Source organism: Giraffa tippelskirchi, chromosome 2, assembly GCF_054371585.1.
Source record: "Giraffa tippelskirchi isolate mGirTip1 chromosome 2, T2T-mGirTip1v1.2.pri, whole genome shotgun sequence".
NCBI lineage: Eukaryota > Metazoa > Chordata > Mammalia > Artiodactyla > Giraffidae > Giraffa > Giraffa tippelskirchi.
This window is the reverse complement of record NC_137276.1, coordinates 99172924-99195677: the sequence shown is the minus strand read 5'-3', so window position 1 is coordinate 99195677 and position 22754 is coordinate 99172924. Positions and strand designations below refer to the sequence as shown.

At 47.2% G+C, this 22754-nt stretch overlaps 1 protein-coding gene across 1 annotated transcript in view; it reads left to right on the top strand.

Moving 5' to 3' along the window:
* EPHB1 (EPH receptor B1) overlaps window positions 1-22754 on the top strand; it is a 456002-nt gene that overhangs the window by 325237 nt on the left and 108011 nt on the right. The window contains exon 5 of the mRNA XM_081574131.1: window positions 3954-4289. Within this exon, the coding sequence (XP_081430257.1) occupies window positions 3954-4289 (336 nt within the window). The remainder of the gene's footprint in view (window positions 1-3953; window positions 4290-22754) is intronic.

Here is a 22754-nt window from a genome sequence, read left to right as displayed (position 1 = left end):
TTTAAATAAACATGAAAAATTCATCATTCACGGAAACCCACTGCTTTTCTTCTTGAATCAGAAGCAAATGAACAGACATGGAAAAAATATTGACCAGGGTGGGTATCCTCAGCTCCCAGGGACACAGATGGATCAGGGATGGTTCAGCTTCTCTTCTGCCACTTGTGTTTCACCAAACCCTCTACCGCTTGGGCTTCCCTGATAGCTCAGTCAGTAAAGAATCTGCCTGCAATGCAGGAGACCCCGGTTCAATTCCTGAGTCGGGAAGGTCCCCTGGAGAAGGGAAAGGCTACCCACTTCAGTATTCTGGCCTAGAGAATTCAAGGACTGTATAGTCCATGGGGTTGCAAAGAGTCAGACACGACTGAGTGACTTTCACTTCACTCTACCACTCAGGTGCACAACAGGGTCCTCATTGCTCCTGCATCTTCCCTCAGCCCCACTGCAGGGCACCTGTCTCATGCTGGAGAGGGGTGCACATGTGTGACCTACAGCCTTGCACACTGAGCAGAGGTCGAAAACTGGTAGAATGGGGCCTCCCCCAGGCAGAGTGCTGATATGGGAATCATGGAGACAAACCAGCTACCAGCCCCTGCTCACTGGGAGGCCATAGTGTGGTGAGGATGCGGAGGAAGAGCCCATCTCAGTGTGATGCTGGATTCTGAGTTGTTGCTGTTGTTCAGTTGCTAAGTCGTGTCTGACTCTTTGCAACCCCATGGACTGCAGCGTGCCAGGCTTCCCTGTACCTCACCATCTCCTGGAATTTGTCCAAGTTCACGTCCACTGAATTAGTGATGCCATCCAACCATCTCATTCTCTGCCTCCCTCTTCTTCTTTTGCCTTCAATCTTTCCCAGCATCAGGGTCTTTTCCAGTGAACTGGCTGTTTGCATCAGGTGGCCAAAGTATTGGAGCTTCAGTTTCAGCAACAGTTCTTCCAATGAGTATTCAGAGTTGATTTCCTTTAGGATTCACTGGTTTGATTTCCTTACTGTCCAAGGGACTCTCAAGAGTCTTCTTCAACACCACAGTTCAAAAGCATCAATTCTTTGGCACTCAGCCTTCTTCATGGTCCAACTCTCACCTCCATACGATTCTGAGTTACACAGACAGAAATGGGCTTATGGAAGCCCAGAGGGGAGGTGCATGACTGTGAGCATCAGGGAAGTCTCCTAGTGAAGTATGCTGGATCTGGAAGGGTGAGCAAGAGTTCCTTAAGTAGATAGAAGGAGAAGAATTCCTGACCAAGGAGAGAATGCAGTGCAGAGGCTTAGGGATGTGAAGCAAGTTCAGTGTGCACAGGACATGGCGGGAACTTCGTGTTGGTCACAATATGACCCAGAGATGAGATCAAGAGCAGCAAGTCCATGGGGACTTGAAGGACATGGAAAGGAGGGTAAACTTTTAAATAACTGGTATTTGAGCAGAGAATGATATGATCCCATGTTCATTTTGAAACTCACACCCTGGTGGATGAGAATAGAGGGGAGAGATGGAAAGAGATGTTGAAGAATTTATTAGAGGCTTTGCTTTAGGGCAGAAAAATTGGGGGAGCCCATTTTTGTGAGGTGATAGAGATACAGAGGAAGGAAAAGATCCGAGGAAAGGAGATGCTGCTGATGAACTGTGTGTTGGGTCCCCATGTTCTGGCCAGTGACCACACAGTATGTAGGAAGGTAAGGACCAAATTCTCTGGATTTATCAAGTAGGGAACCCCCCACACCACCCTACCCCTGACCACCCCCTCCCCCCCAAAATAAGGCAGGCATGACAGAGGAGTGGGAGAGAAGCCAGACTGCAGGTGGTTGAGCAGTAAGAGAGGATAGCCTGTATGTGTCACTCCACTTTGGGGAAGTTTGGCTGAAGAGTGAAGAGGGGACATTCAACATAGAGAAAGATATGCCAGATGACCATGTTTGGGTTTTAAATGGCAATGACTTATGCAAATTTAAGTGGAGAAAGTAGAGTCAGGGGAGAGGATGAAGTTGAAGTTCAAGGACAAGAAGAGGTAACTGGAATTGGGGTGGGGGGCATCTCCAAAGGATGGGAGGGGTGAATGATCACTCTCCCTAACAGTACTGTCTCTGCCCCTCCACCCAAGACTGCTTTCTGAGTGATAACCAGAGGATGCCACAGGATGCAGCAAGATAATATGGTTAAAGGATTTACCCCATGCCTGGCATGGAACAAGTGCTTGGTGAATGTAACTTTTATGACTATGAGAAACAGTGGCCTGTGGCTGAGGCTAGGCTGTCTGCTGTGACAATGAGTCAGACAGCGATGGCATTCACCACGGGGAGCTTGTGGTCTGAGTCTCATCCGTCTGAGCAAATAGACATGTCTAAGACAGGCACTGGCCAATATGGATGTTAAGGATGAATGTGGTGTGAGACAAGGCTGGCCATGCCCAATAGAAGTCCACCCAGGGCGATCCCCAATGCCTGCCCAGTACTAGCTGTGCACTGATCCCAAAAGAGATGGATGTTTATCCCTGGTCAGATGGGTGGGGAATTCTTGAATGCTATTTGCAAGACCTCAGTAAAAATGCTTCATGAATCCTGCCCTGTCACAAGCATGCATGAAAACTATGCTTTAGCTCAGGTCTAATGGGCTTTATATAGTACAGTACTGATTTTCTTTCATGTTTTAATAGAATCCGATTTAATATTTGCTTTCCGCTCTCTCTGCTTGTTGTTGACTGATTCAACACAGAATCCTTCCCTGGTGCCCCCCGACCTTGTTGTTATTCCCTCATTCTGTGTGTTGGCATTTGATTCCTGTCTCCAGCATGAACCGCTTTACACATGTCTCCGTTCAGCTGGCGACAGTCACGTGCGTGAATTCTGAATGCATTACTATCCAGAGCAGTGGCTCCTGCAGGCCTGCCATTCAGAAGGGCGGCTTCCAGGCAGAGTCTGTTTCCATCAGGTGGATACTGAGGATAAGCAGAGCCCATCCTGGGGATCAGAGGCTATGATCCATTCTCTTCTTGGGCAGGGGATTCTCCAACTGGATCTCAAAATGCTCAGGACTGTGGCCATGAATTTAGCAGCATTCTGCCCTCCTACTAGGGACCAAGCTTCCTAGAGTTTTGCAACAAGGCTTCTCAGCCTTTGCAGGCATGTGAACAGCAGCATGGATGGAACTGTCAGGAGGAAAGAGGCTGCCTCCTTGAGTCCCAGTGACCCTGACTGGTTTGTAGAAGAGACGATCTGTTCAGATCTCTTGTTTTCCATGAATAGATCTGACCACCAACGTTTGGAGTGCCATATCATCTTAAGACCAGCTCTGGTAGCCAGCAGAGTGTCTGGGACAAACCCCTATGCTCTTCTTGTATCATGGGGTAAGAAATAGTAGCTGTGTGAATCTCCTACCCAACATGGCTTCATGCACCAAAGCTTGTACAAAGTGAATATTCATTTCTTCAGGTATTCTGGAAGCCCATCCAGCAGAGAAACACTCCCACTGCCTTGCACATACCACATAGGTCCCAGGTTGTATGAGACTGTATGTAAGATGCCTGAACATGTTGAGTCCCAGGAGAGGCCACTCCTGTCCTCCAACCCTTGAGTTCTACACAAGTTAAGAAGAGACATGGAATCCAATAAGAGTCCAATATACATACATGTCACGGATGCTAAAGCTGCCTGGAGGATGCAGCTTAGTCCTGAGAACAAAAGGGCATGTATCCAAGACCTCCATCCTCCTCTCCCTTGGCAGACATGATTCAAAGAAGGAAAGCCCCACTGGGATGACTAAAAGGGGAGCTGGCAACAGGTTGTCATCTCCATCTGTCATTTTTTCTCAGAAAGGACTGGGACATGGATGTTTGGAGTTGAGGGAGGAGAGGGGATGTGTGTATGTGAGGACGGTGGGATCACACCAAAGAGGGATGGAGAGAAGCCGGCCAAGCTTCCGCCCAACCTCACTGGGCCTCTCTTTGTCTCCCTACAGGTGTCCCATCAGGTCCCCGCAATGTCATCTCCATCGTCAATGAGACATCCATCATTCTGGAGTGGCACCCTCCTCGGGAGACGGGTGGGCGGGATGACGTGACCTACAACATCATCTGTAAGAAGTGCCGGGCAGACCGCCGGAGCTGCTCCCGCTGTGATGACAATGTGGAGTTCGTGCCCAGGCAGCTGGGCCTGACTGAGTGCCGCGTCTCCATCAGCAGCCTGTGGGCCCATACCCCATATACCTTTGACATCCAGGCTGTCAATGGGGTCTCCAGCAAGAGTCCCTTTCCCCCACAGCACGTCTCCGTCAACATCACCACAAACCAAGCTGGTAAGTCTGGAGGTGTCTGCGCTCCTTTTGTCCATCTGTAGGGCTGACATTTTGCCACCTCTGTGCAGGAACAAAGCTGCAGCCACACCCAACCCGTTAGTCTGCCCTCAGGCCTCCTCCCAGGAGTGAAGGTATCAGGTGATAGCCATTCGAGACCATGGAGAGGTAGGGTTTCACCTCTGAGAGTGAAGTGGATTCCGAGGGATTTTCCTGTGCCTGGTACAAAAGCAAAGATGTATATTCAGGCCAGCGCAGGACCCAGTGCTCTGCATATTCAGCTAGGGCTCAAGGAACATCCTTGGAAGGATGAATGGACAGATGGATAGATGGATGGATGAGTAGGTGGGTGAATGGGCAGAAGCACTGTACGATTTTGAGAACACCAGTGTTGCTTTCTTAGAAAACCCAATGAAAGCAGCTTCCCAGAAATCTTGTCAGTATTGCCTTCATAGATTATTTTTCAATTAAACTCATGTAATTCAAGAGTGCACTCTCCTTTACAGCTTGCTCAGATGAATGCTACAGTGTTACGGAGACTTCAAACAATTTATAATAGATCGCTCCTGATGGCCAGTACATCCCTGTACTGCATACCTCAGAACACATATTCTTCTCTTCTCTATTTCTGTGTCTTTTGCTCTTCTGACCTTTTCCTTTTATTACATTTCACACCTCTTGCAACAATCCATTTTTTAAACCCATTTAATCAGTCCATTCATGTACTCGCTCATTTATTTATTTATTCCCTCATTATTGAGACAGTTATTCAGCATCTACTGTGTGCCAAGCTGTGGATTAGACACTGTGAGGGATACAATGATACTTGGACACCATTGTTCCTCCCATGAAATTCATTAACTGAAAAATGTCCAGGGCATAGACACAAAGTGCAGAGCTGCAAGGTGGTGTATCCCAAGCATCATATGCTGTACTCATGCAGTAAATACCAAAGGAAATAGAGAGAAATGAGCAATGTCCCCCCTGGGGGGTAAGGTTCAAGACTGCAAAGGGGACGTTAAGATCACCTCTTATAGACAATGATGAGAATCATAGGCAGTGGACCATGATCTTACTTGGAATTATGGATTTTTCTCAATCAGCAAATTCTAAAAGGACAGCTTGTTAGTGGAATAGCAGGAGCTGAGCTCTCTCTCCTTCCACGTAGCTCCCAATTCTTGACCTCTTCTATCCTTCTCCATCCTTTCCTACCCCTCATCGCCCCCTCCCCCAGTCCTGAGACTCGTTCTGCCTCTTTTAATACCAGGCATCTTTGATGGCAGATGATCCTTGGGTTTAAGCTGTCAGAACGGAGAAGAAAAAAAGGTGTCATCAGAGAGCATGGCTGTCCAGATGGCTGCGTTGTTGCTGAGAGCATGTGTGTGTTCGTGTGTGCGTGTTTGTATGTATGCGTGTGGTCACGTGTTTACATGCATACGTGTATAGTGAGAAAATAAGAGTGGAAGTGTGGAAGCCTCCAGCTGGTGACCACAGCCCCAGTGCCATGGAGACAAAGGTTGTGACAGCCTGTCTTACCCAAAGAGAAGGAAATGGTAATTTCTGCATCATGATGAGCACGTAACATGGGCAGCCTTTGTTAGCAGTATTTCCCTTGGAGAGTTTAAGGCAGAAAACTGGCTGAAATATTTTAGTGTCCCGGCTTCTGGGAATAATAATCCTGCCAGGCTGTCATGTTACGCTGGGCTTGGCTGTCTTTTCTCTCTCTAAGCATGTGTGAACAAACCTGCCACTTATATTGGTTTGCTTTGATTTCTGCCCCTCCCTTCCCTTACCCTGCTATTCCCGAACCTGCCCATCTGCTTGTCTTGCCATCTGCACCTTCCTAGGCTGTGTGGGGCCGAGAGACCAGGACTCCTACAAGGGACCCTACATTACCAATGTTCAAAATATTTATTTTTATCCTTACCCGTTGGCCCTTCCAGAAGCATTTCTCATGTTCTTTGTTCCCCCTCTGATGGGCCCTTTATTCTTAACTTTTCCTGACTTTGTAGTCCTAGCCCCACTGTCACCATCCAATCAATGACTTCTCTTTGGGAATTCTGGAATTAGGGTGTCAAAAGTTTATGATCGATGAGGTAAAGCTGCAACTGCTTCTTCATTGCATATGGTTATTATAAAATAAGGATCAGGTTAACCAGTGATTTCTTATCCATAGGATAAGAAACTATGTGCTGAGGAACAATGTGCTGCTTTGGTGAATCCACATGTGAATGCAAATTATTTTCAATCAAAAGATAATTTGTCTAAAAAGATGAGAACTTTCAAAATAAACTCTTGAGCCTGTACCTCTGCAAGAGGACTTTAAGACCATGAATGGAAGCTCCAGATTTTATAAAAGATGAAAGAGAGACTAATACCTTCAAAAGATTCCTAGTGACTCACTCAGATCCGTTAAGGGATGAGGTGGATGAACCCCTGTATCACCAAGAAGTCATGACATATCTGTCCCCTTTCCAGGGCACCCCAGAGCTCTTCCACTCTGGCAAGATCTAGGTCAGCCTCCCTATCCTCATCTCTAGGTGTGTTGTGACCCCTTATCAGTACCTTGTGGCCACATCTCTCCTACTATTTGGGTCATGAGTGATGGCTCAGATGGTAAAGAATCTACAGGAGAGTTCGATCCCTGGGTTGGGAAGATCTCCTAGAGAAGGGCTACCCACCCCAGTGTTCTTGCCTGGAGAATTCCATGAACAGAGGAGCCTCATGGGCTATAGTCCATGGGGTTGCAAAGAGTGGGACACGACTGAGCAACTAACACTTTCACTTTCAGATAGATGGCAGATAAAGAATTTGACCAGGAGTAGTCCTGGAATCAATCACTCAGTCAACTGCTAAGTGTTCGTTGAGCATCTGTTCCCTTCCTGGAACAGCCCAAACTGAAATGACGGGAGACTACTGAGTGGGTCCTGATTAAGGAGTAGGTGAGTAATAGTTATTATTCATGTTTGTGTCTCTTTTGAGTTGACAGTTTTGGAATACGTGGACTCATTTGATCTTCATAATTACTCTGTGGCTTATGTGTTATTGTTCCCAATTTTTCCAATAAGGAAACAGAGACTTCAAATGGCTTGAGGAATGTAGGATTAGAAGAAGGGTCAACAGGCCATCCATTCTGCCTCTGCCTTTAGTTTCCTTCCCTGAAAGGTGGATGGTGCCTCTGGGCCCCCCATGTCACAGCTTACACGCACAGAGGGGTTATCCAGAGCCAGACAATGCCATCCTGCTGAGGGGAGGGGACCTCAGTGTGCAACCTGGTTACCTTCCACAATTTTTTTCTGTGACACTCAACCATTAAAGGCTTCCCCCTGCCTCTGGATGGAGATGTGAGATAGGAGTGCAAGTGTTAAGGGGTGCAAATCGTTCCCAAGGTGAGTTGAATCCTGATGATGGATGTATGGGTCACATGAGGGAAGAGTTTGTACAAGTTGACTGCAAGTATTTTGAACTTGATCTGAACATCATTATCTGTTTTTGGATACTGTGCACTCCTCTGGGGTGGTTCCTCCTTTGTTTAGGAACTATGGACCGCAGGTGGCTGGGTGACATGTTCTTACTCTCCAACAGAGTCAGGGTTTGTCATGCTGTTCTTTCTTGGGGCTTCCCAGGTACACTGCATCAATGCTGTGTCGTGCCACTCTCATGAGCCCTACCCAATGGAGGCAGACAGCTCATTTTAGCTGATTTTTTTTTTGTACCTGACAGAAGGGGTTATGGATGGCATCATTCTATCTGAGAAAGTCACCAATACACTTCTCTTGAACCTAAGGTTGTGATCTAAGGAGATTTTATAGTTATGTTTTGGTCCATTGGGTACACATTAGATATATTATTAGTTCTTCCCTCAGAAACAAGCATGACTGGGGAAACCAAAGGGTCTATTGAATCCTGAGATCCAGAGAGCCTCCATCTCCTCCTGTGATGACCCCAGTCAGGTATACAGTTAGACTACTCAAGGATCTTGAATTACTTGGAGAGTATCAGGGTAGGATCCTCATCCAGCTCATAGACAGTGGCAGAGAACTACCATTTTTGAGCAATTCTAATGTGCCAAGTCCCTATCAAGTTCTTTATAAAAACGAGGTGGGTCAGATGAAGAAACTGGGTTCAGAGTGCTTTTGAAATTTGATCAGCCTCTCACAGCCAGCAAATGATGTTTCTGGGTTTCATACTCAGGTTTGTAGCCATTTTATCCTCAGACAAATCAAAAATCACATTATGGTGAGCTGTGTAAGTTGTAAGCTCCCTCTAAGCTATTGCCACATAGCTAGGCCACTTTAGCTGTCAAAAAAATGTCCATCATCTTTGGTCAGTGTTGGTCATGAATTATGCAAGCTTAGATTTACGTGAGGTCTTTAGGGATGCAGCCTTGCACTGAATACAGCTGCCTTGAGTTTAAAATAGACCAGATCAGGTGGAACTCTCTCTCTTGCAGTGGCCCAGCGATCTGCAGAGAGGTTGTTATCACCACTAACTCCCACAGTCACTCTCTGGCACCTGGCCCCAGGTTCAGAGTGATGGCTGGATCATCCAGCTGTCAGAGAGAATTAAAGTGAATGACAAACTTTACTTATCTTTTCTGCCAACTAGACTCAGAGTGTCAGAGTTGGGGACAAGGACCTTGGAGGAAATGTTGGAAAAAATAAGACAAACCAGACCAGCACATCCATAAAATCAACTTGTAGTGTGGTAAAATAAAGTCAGTAAATTTGGGAGCATCTAAGCCAGAGAGAGCACATTCAAAGACCCATGACGCCAGGCAGGTAATGGAGAGGAGCAACCAAGGGCCAGACAGGAGGAAGGGGTGGGGACCACAGGGAACTGACGGGGAGAAAGGAGTAGCCCCTACTCAGCTGCAGCAAGTGGTGCCATACCCAGTGCTGCCAGATCCTAGAAACTGAAAATCCAGATTTAAAATGTTGACAAATAACTAGAAAATCTTAAAACACTTGAGAGGCAAACAAATCCGATTCTGGATTTGACTTTTAGGCTGTGACTTGCCCATAGACTCAAAGAGCTAATCTGATCTACCCAGGCCTAAATGGTGAGTGTGCTGTGATGTACCATCTCATCCCACCGTGGGGCAGTTACCTTCCCTGATTCCTGGGCTCATGGTAGTGGCTGTGCAGTGGGCGGGGAGTCCTGGGCTTAGTCCCTCTGTCTGCTCCTCACGTGACTCACGCAAATCCATTGAATTGCCATAATCCCTCCTTTCTCCCCAGTAAGATGGGAGTAATGACACCTGCTTCCTAGCGCTGTGTGATGAGCAAATGACACAGGGGATAGAAAATCACTTTGCAAACTGTGTGATGGACTGGGAGATGAGCATCATTTCTGAGAATGTATCCTGAGCCAGACAGCAATTTGCTGGGCCTTTTCCCCCCAGTTTTTTCCTTTCCAAAGCCCCGAGTCCCTTTGTTTGGGACTGATGTCATCTAGATAAGATAAATGACAGATGTCAGTGTGACCATTCTTCACGAAAGGAGTAGGTACCAGAAAGGAGAGCAGGGGAATCTGTGTCCCAGGGGGTTAATGGAGAGGGTGGGGATGGGATGGGATGTATGTACACAGAACAGGCTCCTTCTGTGACTTGGAGGAGCCCGGCCGTCTCTCCTCTTTGTGTTTGGAGAAGCAGCACTTTTCCCTTGCACTACGCATCAGCAGCATTTCTATCTGACATTTATATTACACACAGCTCATATGTGGCCCACTGTGCTGACTGCGTGTAAAATACTAACATATCCCCTGAGCCTGCAACACAGACACAAGCCGTTACTTAATTTTATTTAAAAAATTCTATACCACTCTGTCAATCGCCACAAGCCCCTAGTTTGTCCATTTTAAGGCATTTTTGAAGTTCCCAGACAATTAAAGTCACTCAGAGATGCTTCTTTTCCCATACATGAATTACCCAGCCCACCAATTCCTGTGAACACATCACCTAATTTGCATTATTCCTTGGTTAAATATAGTATTTGCATGCATAAAGAATAATCTTTGAATATGAAAAGGAATTTTATGATATTGCAATATATTGAGCTCTTTGGAGGAAAGATATTATGTAAATCTCAAAATTAAATATTAAAACAATATTACAGTGCTGCCCGTGAAAATTTAGAGTGTTACGATCCATATGCTGAATCTAGTCTGTTTTTAAGGGCTGGTCTCATTGGAAATGAGCAGGTGAAATTTGCTCCAGAGCAGAGAGAAGATTGAGTTGGAACTTCAAAAAGACGGGAATGACTTTAAGGAAAACTTTCATTGAAGTTAATAAGGAAAAGTTTTTTAAAAACCTAAAGTCAATGAAAATTTCACTGTTCTCAATTCAATTTCATAGTTCATTTCATTGCTTTCTTATCATAAAAAGGTTGTTTTTATTGTTTCTGAAGCCCTGGTATTGAGAAGGAACTTCCAAGCAGCCTCAGAGAGGTCCTGCCATTAACAAATAGTGTTTCTTGTCTTTTGAGCTGAGCAGATCAGCATGTAGCATTGCCCTTGACCAAAGCCATGGCCTTCCACTGCTGGCAGCCTTAGGTTCTGCACTAGATGGTGACCTCTGCAGAGAATCAGACTTCCCACCCTACCCAGCTTCATGAGAGAAGGACCACACAGCACTAGGCACAAAGTCTTGAGAAATATTTGCCACGCTTCCCTAGTCCCTGCATGTGACATATGTTTGGTTGGTGTGTAGTGATCATAATATGTCCTGGTGATCCACAGGTGGGCAAGTGATCCCTCCAGGTCAGCAGGGAACCAGGTGTCTTCCTCCCCTATAGATCCTAGAGGGAAAATGTAAGGGACTGTTCGTACGGTATTACCAGGAGCCCCGATGCTCTCCAAGGAGCATAGTGAGATTCAGCCACATTCAGAGCGGAATTTGTTTGTTTGTTTAAGCACGTTAACTTTGGAAATGTACTCACCACAGTCTTTGCGATTGCCTTCCACTTGCCAATTGCTTGTCTTCTGCTTCTAGGGGCTCTCACTCACTGACTCGACAAATATTTACTGAGGTCTTCTGTGTGTCATTCATGGTTCCAGCCACGAAGAACACAGGAACAAACAGCACAGATAAGAGTCTGTGTCTTGGGGAGCTCACGTTCTGGTCCCCAGCATTCATTGAAACTGGGCTCGGAGGCCCAGAAAGGCACCAAGGGGATCTCAGCTGGGCTCTGGGTTCCACAGCCTGCTGAAGTGCCAACTCATACTTTGTGAAAGTTAGGATGTGATCACATGCTGCTGCTCGAGAGCTTTCAATCTGGGGAGGTTGTTGCCACACAGTGTGTGCGCTCAGTTGCTCAGTCATGTCCGACTCTGCAGCCCCAGGGACTGTATCCTGCCAGGCTCCTCTGTCCATGGTATTCTCCAGGCAAGAATATTGAGTGGGGTGCCATTTCCTTCTTCAGGGGCTCTTCCCAACCCAGGAATCAAACCCACATCTCTTGCATCTCCAGCATTGGTAGGTAGATTCTTTCCGACTAGCGCCATCTGGGAAGCCCACACAGAGACAATACTGGGTGGGATATTATGTTATTCATTATCTGACCAGTTGGAACTTCTTGTGGACAGATTTCACGTGCTGGGCCACTCGGTGGTTGGGCATAGGTATGCTCCCTGTTTCAGTCCAGAGCAATGCCTAGGGATGCTGCTAACAGCTTGAGAATAGCTGTGTTGCTCTGAGGATTACTGGAGGGCCCCATGGGCCCTGGGGACCTATTTGATCATTTTACTAGCTCTTGGGCCAAGTGCTCTAGGTATAGGGTATGTTAGGTGAAAAGGAGATTGCCAGCAGTGAACCGTAGTAAGTTCCTCCCCTGTTCAAAGTCTGAATGAGATTGTTATCACACTCTTTATAGAGGGAGCCTCCAGTTGGATCAGGAGATAGTTTCTGTCTGCTTTGTAGCCCAGGCAAAGGGGGTGGCCCAGGCAAATGAGCCTGTTCCTTGCTCCTCTGGCAAATGTCAGTTCCATGAACAGACTGTCATCTCCAGGAGAGTTGGGTCCTATATCCATCTGTGTGGCTATGGTTTCCCCATGTCTAGCTAGGTGCCTGAAATAATAGCATTTGAGAAATGTTCATTGAATGAATTAATAAATTATCAAATGAATGTATGAATGGATGCCTCAGTCATTCTTAAATTCATCTCAGACATCAACAAATGGTGTAGCCTGCGTTCTCTCTGTGGTCTTTCCTTCCTCAAGCATCTCTGGGCAGGCACTGTGATTAGAGTTGAGACCTCATGTTCTCCCAGATGTTGCTGAGACCTGGACTTCCTGGGTGCAATGTTCTTCCAAAACACGGCCCTGTGTGGGAGACACTCAGCCACGCCAGGGGGTTGGACTGCCCCCTCCCACACAGTCAGCGCCCCAGCTGCTCCAGCAGGCACCAGCAGGGATGTCAGGGTGGCATTCCAGGGCTGCTGTCTGTCCACCTGCATGCCAGCTCCGCGCCTATCATTTTCACAGCACTATCCATGTTAAACAGGCAGAAGCACCAGGGGTTTTTGAATGCAGCAATTAACAAAACAGTAATCAAGCTAAGTGTTTAATTTCAGAAAATTAACATCTTCTCTGAGCGGATATGAAAGATGGGGAAAAAAGACACATTAAGCATTCTGGGTAAATAAAGGCAGTGCTGGACCCCAGATTTTTTCTAGTGCAAGGGGCATCCCAGCATCCCAGGCCTGGGGCTCAGTTTCCTCTGAGAGCTGAGCTGCAGGGCAACATCAGCTGTAGTATTGAGCCCTGGAGATTTAAATATGTGCTCGTGTTTCTTCCTTTCTGTCTTTTCTTCTGGACAGAACAAATGCTTTCTGTATCCAGAAAAGCTCAGGGGAACAAGCACCCATTCATGACCCTGTGAGCCCCATAGAAAACCCCCATGCATGTGTTGTCATCTGAGCTGTACTAATTGTAAGGGCAATGCATGAGTTCTTAGATGTGCACAAGTTGTTTGTGCACATGGACTATATTTCCCCTAATGGCCCAGGGCTCCTAAGGGAAAAGACCAGGTCTCATGGCTCCAGTAACTACTGTACCTCTGTGCAGTGTCCCGTGTCCCGGGAAGTCTTCTTGGGCCTGACATAATGTTCACAGTTTGGTGGCGTCTCCTGACCCAGTGTGCTGCCATTTGTTTGCAGGAACGGGTTTGCACGTGGGGAGGGAAGCTTGTGAGGAGCTGGGTGTTGGGGGTGCTGGGTGGAGACAGGGCCTTCTGGTGTCTGTTGGCTCATCTGATGCCCTAGAAGGGGGAGAAGACAAGAAGGGAAAGAAGGAGGCCTCGAAGGGTCACCGAGGTTCAAGGCCCAAATAGGTAGCCCCAAGGCTCTGAGGAGGTGCTGCAGCTCAGCAGGGAGACAGGCTCCATGAGGCTGAGTGGGTACCGCCTGAGGGAACACAGGGGAACTGAGTTCCCATAAGCCCACGGCTCCCCAGGGGGGGCCCTGGAAGTCAGGCTCAGTGAGCGGCTTTTCTATGGGCTCCTACAGGCAGCCTACATGGCAAACAAAGAAGCCAGAGAAGGAGAATGAAGGGCTGACTAGCAGACATGTGGGAGACACGAAGGGGCTTCCAGAAGTGCACAGGGATGGTGGGCTGGGTTCTGTGCATATGTCATTTGTGGAGATTCTGAGTGCCCAAGTGGAGGTATTATTTATGCAGTTGGACACTCAGTCTTCTATTTTCTCTGTAGGTGGGAGATAAGCTCGGTTGCTGAGAATGAGAGAGGAGGCTTTGGGGTTGAAGGAGAGTGAAAAATGTTAGGCAGTGCACTACAGAGAAGGGGAGATGAAATTGACCAGAGAAATTCAGCATTTCTAGAAAGTATTTTGAAGGCTCATTTGAAGTTGGTGATCTTCCATTTACAAAGCTGCCCATTTGCCCTGTTGTGTGGCTTTCTCAGCAGTGCCTGGCTGCTCAGAGCAGGCCCTATAGAAAGAGGATGGTGGATCTCTCTCAGGTTGAGTTTTATGGGTTGTATGCTATGGGAAGATGAAGGCAACTCACGCCTGTTGCTTAGGGGAGTATTGTCAATTATGCTATTGCAAAATGGAACCCAAGCTGGATGAAGCAGGGTACAAATTAGGATAGGGCTATGCAGAACCAGTTAAGGCTGTGCGGGCGTGGGTTGGGGCTGGGGGTGTGGGGATGGAGTTATCAGAGGTTGCTCCGGGTGGGCAGGATGCTTGCATTCAAAAAGTATACTTGATGTGTGGCTTTGAAATTGGAGCAACTTCAGGCTAGGCCAGGTCCAAGCGAATGTCAGGAAGGGGCAGATTTGGAGGAGTTGTGGGGGTTGGGGAGTGAATATGCGCTGTTAGGTGGACCTTGGAGTTACCCACAGGGGGGCGAGGCACAGACTGAGAAGATGACGGAGGGGGAAGCCCAAGGCTTCAGTGCGTCAGGGAGTGATGTGGGAAAGCGCACCGCCGGGAGCACGGTCCAGCCTCGGTCCAGCCCAAGGGCATTTGTGCAGAGGGTGCAGGTGGATAGGGCACAAGGAGGACACGGCCCACCTCCTGACCCTGAGGTGTGCTGGCCATGAAGTCATAGCCACCATGCTAGGGAGAGCCGCAGGGCGGAGGGGTCTGCAAGGAGAGCTACTGTTCCCCAAGGAAGACATGGAGGGAATGTTCTGGAAAGAGCCCAGTGGAGGCCATGGGGAGTTTTCTGGTTCTTGAGCAGTCATTTTGGAGGGCCCGGGGCAGAGGTGTGCAGGGTGGTGAAGGAGGGAGTCAAGGTCAAGGGGATGGAGGCCCCAAACATGGGGGGGATGGAGTGCAGGGACGGCTCACCGCTGGGCAGTGCCCATGGAATCCTGCCTGCAGGGGACCTCTTGGCCCTGAGGCCAGAAGACTTTGACCTCCAGGCCCAGGGAGGAGAGTCACAGCAGCTGCAGGCATGGCTCCCCTTTCTGGTGTCAGCGTGGTGATGACAGGCTGTGGGTGGTGGCAGTAGGTGCCCTGCTGCAGGTGTGTGGGTGAGAATCAGGGAGTAAGGGGGCACACAGGGTGTCATCTGCTCTCCCCTGTGGCCTCTTTGGTGCATTCTGTGATCAAGCATTCAGCAAACCAGGGCTACCATCGCTCTGGTCCCACAGGACAAAGGCTGACAGGCCTGTGGGAGGTGGAGCTGAGCAGCCTGCCCCAGCTGCCCTACAAGCCACCCTGGGGTCCCTACCTAGGACGGACATCACCTGACAAGAACCCCCATCACTCACACTTCCCTTCACAGCCTCCTGCTGCCACGAGGCACAGCATTCAGGGTCGCTTCCTTTTACCGGCACACCTTCTGGTTCCCCCAGGAGAGGTGACCCAGCAGGCAGAGCAGCCCCAGGACACACTCACTAGGATGTCTCATCCTCCTAGCATAGGGATCTGTGCACATTCACCTCTGTGGAGCCCCTGATCTCTGCAACCATGAATTATGTGACCCTCCCCATACTGCGCATCCTATAGGGCTTCTGAAGATGCTGGGAGCGTGTGTGTATGGGGAGGGGAGAGAGAGTCCGTCTCAGAGGCAGGAACCACGCTGTTTCAGACTCTGCTCTAGCTTGCTAGGGACAAGGAAGTCAGCTTTCTCTCTCTTTCTCAGTGGTATAATCCATAAATTGTAAGAATTGACAGAAAACTGAATAACCCCGGATGTCCTTTTAAAATGTAACATTCTGATTTCTCGACAAACAGTTTTCAAAGTTGAGCTTGCACCAGAATCCCCTGGAGGGCTTGTTAAAACTCAGGCTGTTGGGCTCCACCTGCAGGGTTTCTGATTCAGTAGGTCTGGGGTGGGACTCAAGATGCTGCATTTCTTCCCAGTTCTCAGGTGATGCTGATCTGGGAATACATTTGAGAACTAGCAGGTAGATGATTCCGGGAGAATTACCTCAGAGGTAATTATCAGAAACAGAGGCCTCTGCTGTAAACCCACACCCCCAGAGCAGCCCCCAGGCCCCAGCCCCCACTGTCACATGCTCCTTTGGCTTAGAACCAAACCCTCAGTGGATGGACCAGTGAAGGAGGTGCCTCCCTGTGGCTATGGGGCTGACTCAGGCACCGAGGCTGCAAGCCATCACTCTCCCCCACTCACACTTGGTTGAGCCCGTGATGAGACTCAGGTAATACTCTACAACAGCATGGAAGTGATGCCACCCACCCAGAGCAGTCCTCTGTCCCCAGGGGACTCAAGGTACAGAGGGAGATTGAAATGGGTTGTCTGGGTCATCTCAAGGCAGAGCCCAGAGTGAAAGCAAAGACGCCAATGTCCACATTAGGGAAAAACAATTAGAAAAATAATGAATTCTGCTTTTGTATTCATACCCAGTCTCCAAACTAATTGCTTATTTGTTTAATCTAGTTTGACCAGAAATGTTACTGCACCAAAAATATTTAATGAGTTAGGTTTCCTAATGTAAAATTCAAGCACATTTGTGCAATGAAATGAGTTTTCATCAACATAAGAGGAACCTGTTATCTAAGCATTACCTTCTCAACAAAATTCTCAGCTAGAATAGGGATGTCAGAAGAAACACAATTCCTCTACACACAGTTCATCACTTGCACAATTCTTCTGTGTGCAAATTATTCTTTGTCATCAGTACTATTGGGTCTGATGTCTTTAGCTGACATTTATAGATTTGGGGTTTTTTCTAAGGGTGTGTTTCATGTGAAGAAAAAGATAACCCTCCATCCCCAACTCCTCAGGTCCAACCTCATCACTAATGCCTTTTAGGAACTCACCAAAGTTAATCTGAGGTCTCAAGGGGACTGATGGAGGCTGCCCAGCAGTTTTGGTTCCCTCCACAAACCCTTTAGAGTCTGGGCTGAGGAGATAGAAAATGGACTGGCCTCAAGTTTCTGGGACTCCTGTTTTTGAATCGCCAAGAGCAGCACTGCCTGGTTCTGTTTCACACTTTATGCTTCAGGAAATCTTTTCTTGGGAGAAAGAATTCCACAGTTTAAAAAGAAAAGAAGTTAGAAAACCATGCATGTCAGGGTGACATTTCAGCTGAAACATTCCAGTGAAACGGGGATGGCCCCAGCCTCCCCTGTTTCTGCCTCTGTGATGTAGAAGCACTCCTGTCCCCATTCCCCTGGGACCTCTATACTCAGACCCACTCCATATTCCTTCCCAGGGACAGGCTGCAGAATCACAATTCTGCCTCCCCACCCCCACATCTTTCTCCTTTAAAGGTCATTGTCCAAGTTTGGCTTTTAAACTGGTGATTTTGACCCCTTTTACTTCTAGTGCCTTTGGAGAAGAGCCCCGGATCATTCCAGTAAAGGCAAACTTTTACTGAGCATCTGTTATGTGCTAACAATGGGAAGAGGGTAAAAACAAGACCTCTGCCCTAAAAACTTTACTCCAGTGATGGAGAGCAGAGCTGATCACCTGGAAAGTTAGGTCCCAGTGCACTGTGTCCCAAGGTGGTAATTACAGCACAAACAGCATTATTAAAAATAAGGACTTTGAGTTGGGAGGAGGGAAGGGACATTCTGGTGGGCATGGTCTAACACAGCTAAGCCAGGGCAGTGTGTGGCATGATCTGGGCCTTGGTGGGGTTATGAAGAGAGGTGGGCAGAGGGGTGGTTCTGCAGGCGGAGATCCCCAAAGCTGAGTTCTGCTGGGATCGGTGAGTAGAGAAGTGAGATGAGAGCAGCGGGGTCCTTGGATGGAAGAGTGGGAGGCAGCCTGGACTGGCCAGAGGCTGCCACATTGTGAAATGTTGGAGATCTCTTTCCAATGGAGATCCAATGAATGTTTTGGAGCATCAGAGGAAGCAGGTAAAATGAGCTTTGGGATGGTTAATCTGGCTGTACTATAATATGAAGAGGCCCAGAGGGAGACAAGGATCAGGGACAGCATGTTACATGTCAGTCAATGTGGGCACAGAGCCAAGGGCCCCTCCATGACTCCTGGGCCTGACTCACACCACTGGATGGGTGGGTCCTGCCTCATCCCCTCCCCACAGTCACAAGCTCTCTTTGTCCTCAAGGACAAGGCACCCCATCATTTATTTCCTAGATTACTTCCCAGCAAAACTGCAGGTCATCCCGAGATGTTACAGGAAACCATCTTTCTTCTGGAACATTTGTCACACCAACCTCTGGGGAACCCTGCTGTTAGCCTTCCTGTTCTCTAAGCCCATTCTTATTCATCGCTCCCCTCTGACTGGGTTGACATGTTTATTTATCCCCTCAAAGATATTTATCATACAAATACCCAAGGCCTGTCACGGAGTTGTGCTTTTCACATTTACCTTGAGGACCTATGCCCAGGGATTGATTTGCATCTGTGAACAGTGGTGGACCCAGAAGGAGACTTTGGGCTGGTTGCCAAGTCCCCTATGTTGGCAGACTGGATCAAGTTGGAAGAAGCAATGGACCACACAGGGCATATCCTTGGAACATTTGAAAACCTCATAACATCAGAGTTAATATTCCTATTTTATAGTTGAAGAATTTAAGGTCCAAAGAAGTTAAGTAACCTTAACCCATGACCACACAGTAAGCAGATGGCAAAGCCAGAACAGGAGCCCCGCCCCCTCCCCCCCACCCTGTAGCATCTCTAGGGCCCCAAGCATGGCCCATCTGCATTTTTGCTAATTCCTACTGCTCTGGGCTGGGAATTTGCTCCTTAATATTCCTCACCACCCTCCTTGTTTTCCTCACAGCTGGGGTCTATGGTATAGATTGCAGGTGATTAGTCTAGGGATGATTTAGCTGGGAAATGCTACTCTAGAAAGAGTAGGAGAGGTTAGCATTACCATGTGATCCAGCAGTTCCAGTCCTTGGCGTGTACCCAAGGGAAATGCGAATATAGGTCCACACAGAAACTTACACATGAATGTTCTTAGCAACATTATTCACAATAGTCAAAACGTGGAAACAACCCAAATGTTCATCCAATGATGGATATTTGTCCTATAAACAGCAATGCCCAGGATGGTAGAAGTGGTGATAAACCTCAGATGGACACTGTTCAGGCTGGGGCAGCTGTATCACTCTGAGGACCGCCACCCACCGTGCAAACATTTCTTCATGGGAGGACTGAGGCAAGCTGCATCAGCCAGCCCAGCATGAGTTACTGTGAGGGAGGCAATGGACTCTCCTATCCATGGGCCTCCTTGAGAAGTTCAGATAGGAGAACCCCTAACTGGAGAGGCCATGTGTCTTCCAAGACATTTGCTAAGCTTGTTACCTGAGGCCAAGCAGGGGGGACTCAGCAGTGACCCTCTAGGGCCTCATAGCAAGGCTTCCCTGGCATGTTTTCTACCTGCAGAAGAAACAGTGTTTTCCCCTTTAGATGAGATTTGCTGAACTCTGAAAATTCAAGTTCCGTATTTTTATAACCTCTTCAAACATCTCACTCCAATTGTTGTTGTTGTTCAGTTGCTAAGTCATGTCCGACTCTTTGTGACCCCATGGATAGCAGCATGCCAGCCTGCCCTGTCCTTCACTGTCCTAGAGTTTGCTCAGATTCATGCCCATTGAGTTGAGGATGCCATCCAACCATCTCATCCTCTGTCACCCCTTCTCCTCCTGCCTTCTATCTTTCCCAGCATCAGGGTCTTTTCCAATGAGTTGGCTCTTCGCGTCACGTGGCCAAAGTAGTAGAGCTTCAGCTTCAGCATTAGTCCTTCTAATGAACATTCAGGGTTGATATAACAGATCAGCTTAATTTTGAGTGCATGCGTGTTTTGCTATTATTTTTCTTCAAAACTACTGATAAATACTTTGGTTATCTTAAATAAAATATTTTAACATCATTTATTATATCCCCAAATGGATTATGGTGATAACTGTTGAAAGAATTCTTTGGACATAAAAATCAATGAAGACATTAGGAAGTAATTTTTATAAGGAAAGATAATGCTGTAGAACTTAGTAATTGTCCTAGGGGAAAAAAATTATCAATCTATTCTCACATTTGGAATCTGAGATGCTTAATCATTGGGAGAAAACTGCCCCTATCAAATATAGAAAACAAGGAGTAAGAGAAAACTTTGAACATGACTGGAGTCTGTAACTTGATTAAAAGGTCAAGCAAGGAATATTGTAAACATAAAATGTTTGGTCCAGAAGAACCTGAGATAGGAAATCAGACTCCACAGTAAGACTCCATAGTCCAGATTTGGGGTTATTAAATTCCAGACAGAATCACACTACCCTCCCAAGACCCAGCCGGAGTCTCAGAGGGGTGCAGGTCCTCTGATCTCCGTTGGAGCCCTTCTTTATAAATGGAGGGCTAGTAGGTGGTCCGCCTGGCCCCATCCATGATGCCACCAGCAGTGACCTATGACTAGTTTGGGCTGACACTTGTCCCATGTCACCTGTGAGTTCTTTCATAACTTGCAACTGGGACCATCCCATACCTGCAGTTGATCCACATCTCATTTTTCAGTTCAGGCAGGAACATTCTGTGCACTCTCACTGCTGAATGTGATATACCAGCTTAGATCTGTCTGCTTCAAAAGCAGTTTGGGAGGAAGGTCTCCCTAAGGTCTTCCTTCACAACAACAGAGACAAAGGACTCAGCCCACCTGCCTTTGCATTTTCTCCATCCCTGAGCCCCTGGACCAATGACGTTTAAGTCTCTTTCTGCTTCTGACACAGTTAAAGGGCCTTTTATTATTGGCTCTAGACACTCTTTCAGACACTCCTGGTACTGATTCTGTTTGAACCTTCACACAGATTTTCCTCAGTGCCTGACAGAACACTTGTCATTGCTTTCCCACTCTCCTCTTTGGATCCTGGCTTCCTGTTGGGTTGGCCTCTTTATTTTACTGAGAAGAAGTTCAGGGCAATTTTGAGTATGTTTGGATTTTTTGAGCACAGTCTCTTTAGGCCACACATATCTTTCTTTTTTTAATTTTAATTGTATTGAAGTATAGTTGATCTACAGTGTTGCGTTAACTTCTCCTGTACAGCAAAAAGACTCAGTATGGCTTCCCTGATAGCTCAGCTGGTAAAGAATCCACCTGCAATGCAGGAGACCCTGGTTCAATTTCTGGGTCAGGAAGATCCGCTGGAGAAGGGATAGGCTACCCACTCTAGTATTCTTGGGCTTCCCTTGTGGCTCAGCTGGTAAAGAATCTGCCTGCAATGCGGAAGACCTGGGTTCAATTCCTGGGTTGGGAAGATCCCCTGGAGAAGAGAAAGGCTATCCACTCCAATATTCTGGCCTAGAGAATTACATGGACTGTATAGTCCATGGGGTTGTAAAGAGTTGAACACGACTGAGCGACTTTCACTTTCATGCATATATATATATTCTTTTTTATAATGATTTATCACAAAATATTAAATATAATTCCTTGTGTTATACAGTAGGATCTTGTGATTATCCATCCTATATATAATCATTCATAGCTACTAGTCCCAAACTCCCGGTCCATCCCTGCCCAGCATTCTTCCCTCTTGCCAACCACCAATCTGGTTTCTGTGTCTGCAAACACATCTTTCTTGATCAGTACCTTCTTTCCAAATAGCCCCTAAATTAATTATTTGTCCTTGCTTTTTCTAAAGAAAGGTCTATATTTGCTTACTTGCTAAATTTTAATAATGTTCATTTCTTTCCCTCTGTAGAATGTTTAGTTCAGTCAAAAGTGATCTGTGTGCTTGCGAAGAAGAAATTCTTTCAAGGATTCAGTGAAACTATCCCTTCATCTGAGGATACAGGTTTATCAGAAAAGACAGCTGGCCAGGGTCTACTGTTCAAACCATTGTATTTGGGGTTACAGGGGCTGCTGCTTTGAATGAATTTTCCCTCCTATCTTACTCTGATTTAGTTTTGCTAAGAGCAGTTGGTATTTGAATGAATACCTGAGCACTTTTTAGTTTTGTTTGCTCTGAAGATTTTCTTGCAGGTAAAACATTGGATTTAGAGGTGGCATTTTCACTTGAAGGAAAAAGAAGTTGTCACCATAGGTGATGACTGATGGCAGAGTACCAAATGTACACTGCCCCTGATCTTCAGGGAGGTGGAGCAATATTTTCTCACTTTCTCCCCTGTGCAAAATCCCATCTCAATTAAAAGGTAAGACATTTAGAATGACCTATATGAGGATAAACAGCCTGCCATGGGGTCTGTGACCACAGCGTCATCACTGTAAATCTGAGAAATGCTGGCCTTGGTGGCTGTCACCCTCTGGCAGTTTCTCCTGGGTCTGTGTGCTGCTGATGGGCTACCAGGAGGTCCTTGCCACCTATGTAACAGGGGCATTCCTGTCCATGGATTTGACTCCTTTGAATCTGGATCAACCCACCCTGTGAGGGTCTCTTTGTTGTTTGACCCCAACAGGGACCTCCAAGCAGGACTGTGACTTTACTTGTCCTTCTGTCCTGAGTGGTTAGAGCAGGGGCCTAGCACCACGGGTGGCAAATATGCCGAGTTTTGAATGATGGCTTTCCAGGGATTAGAGGCAAAGAAAAGAACCAAGCCCATCAAAATCCTCAG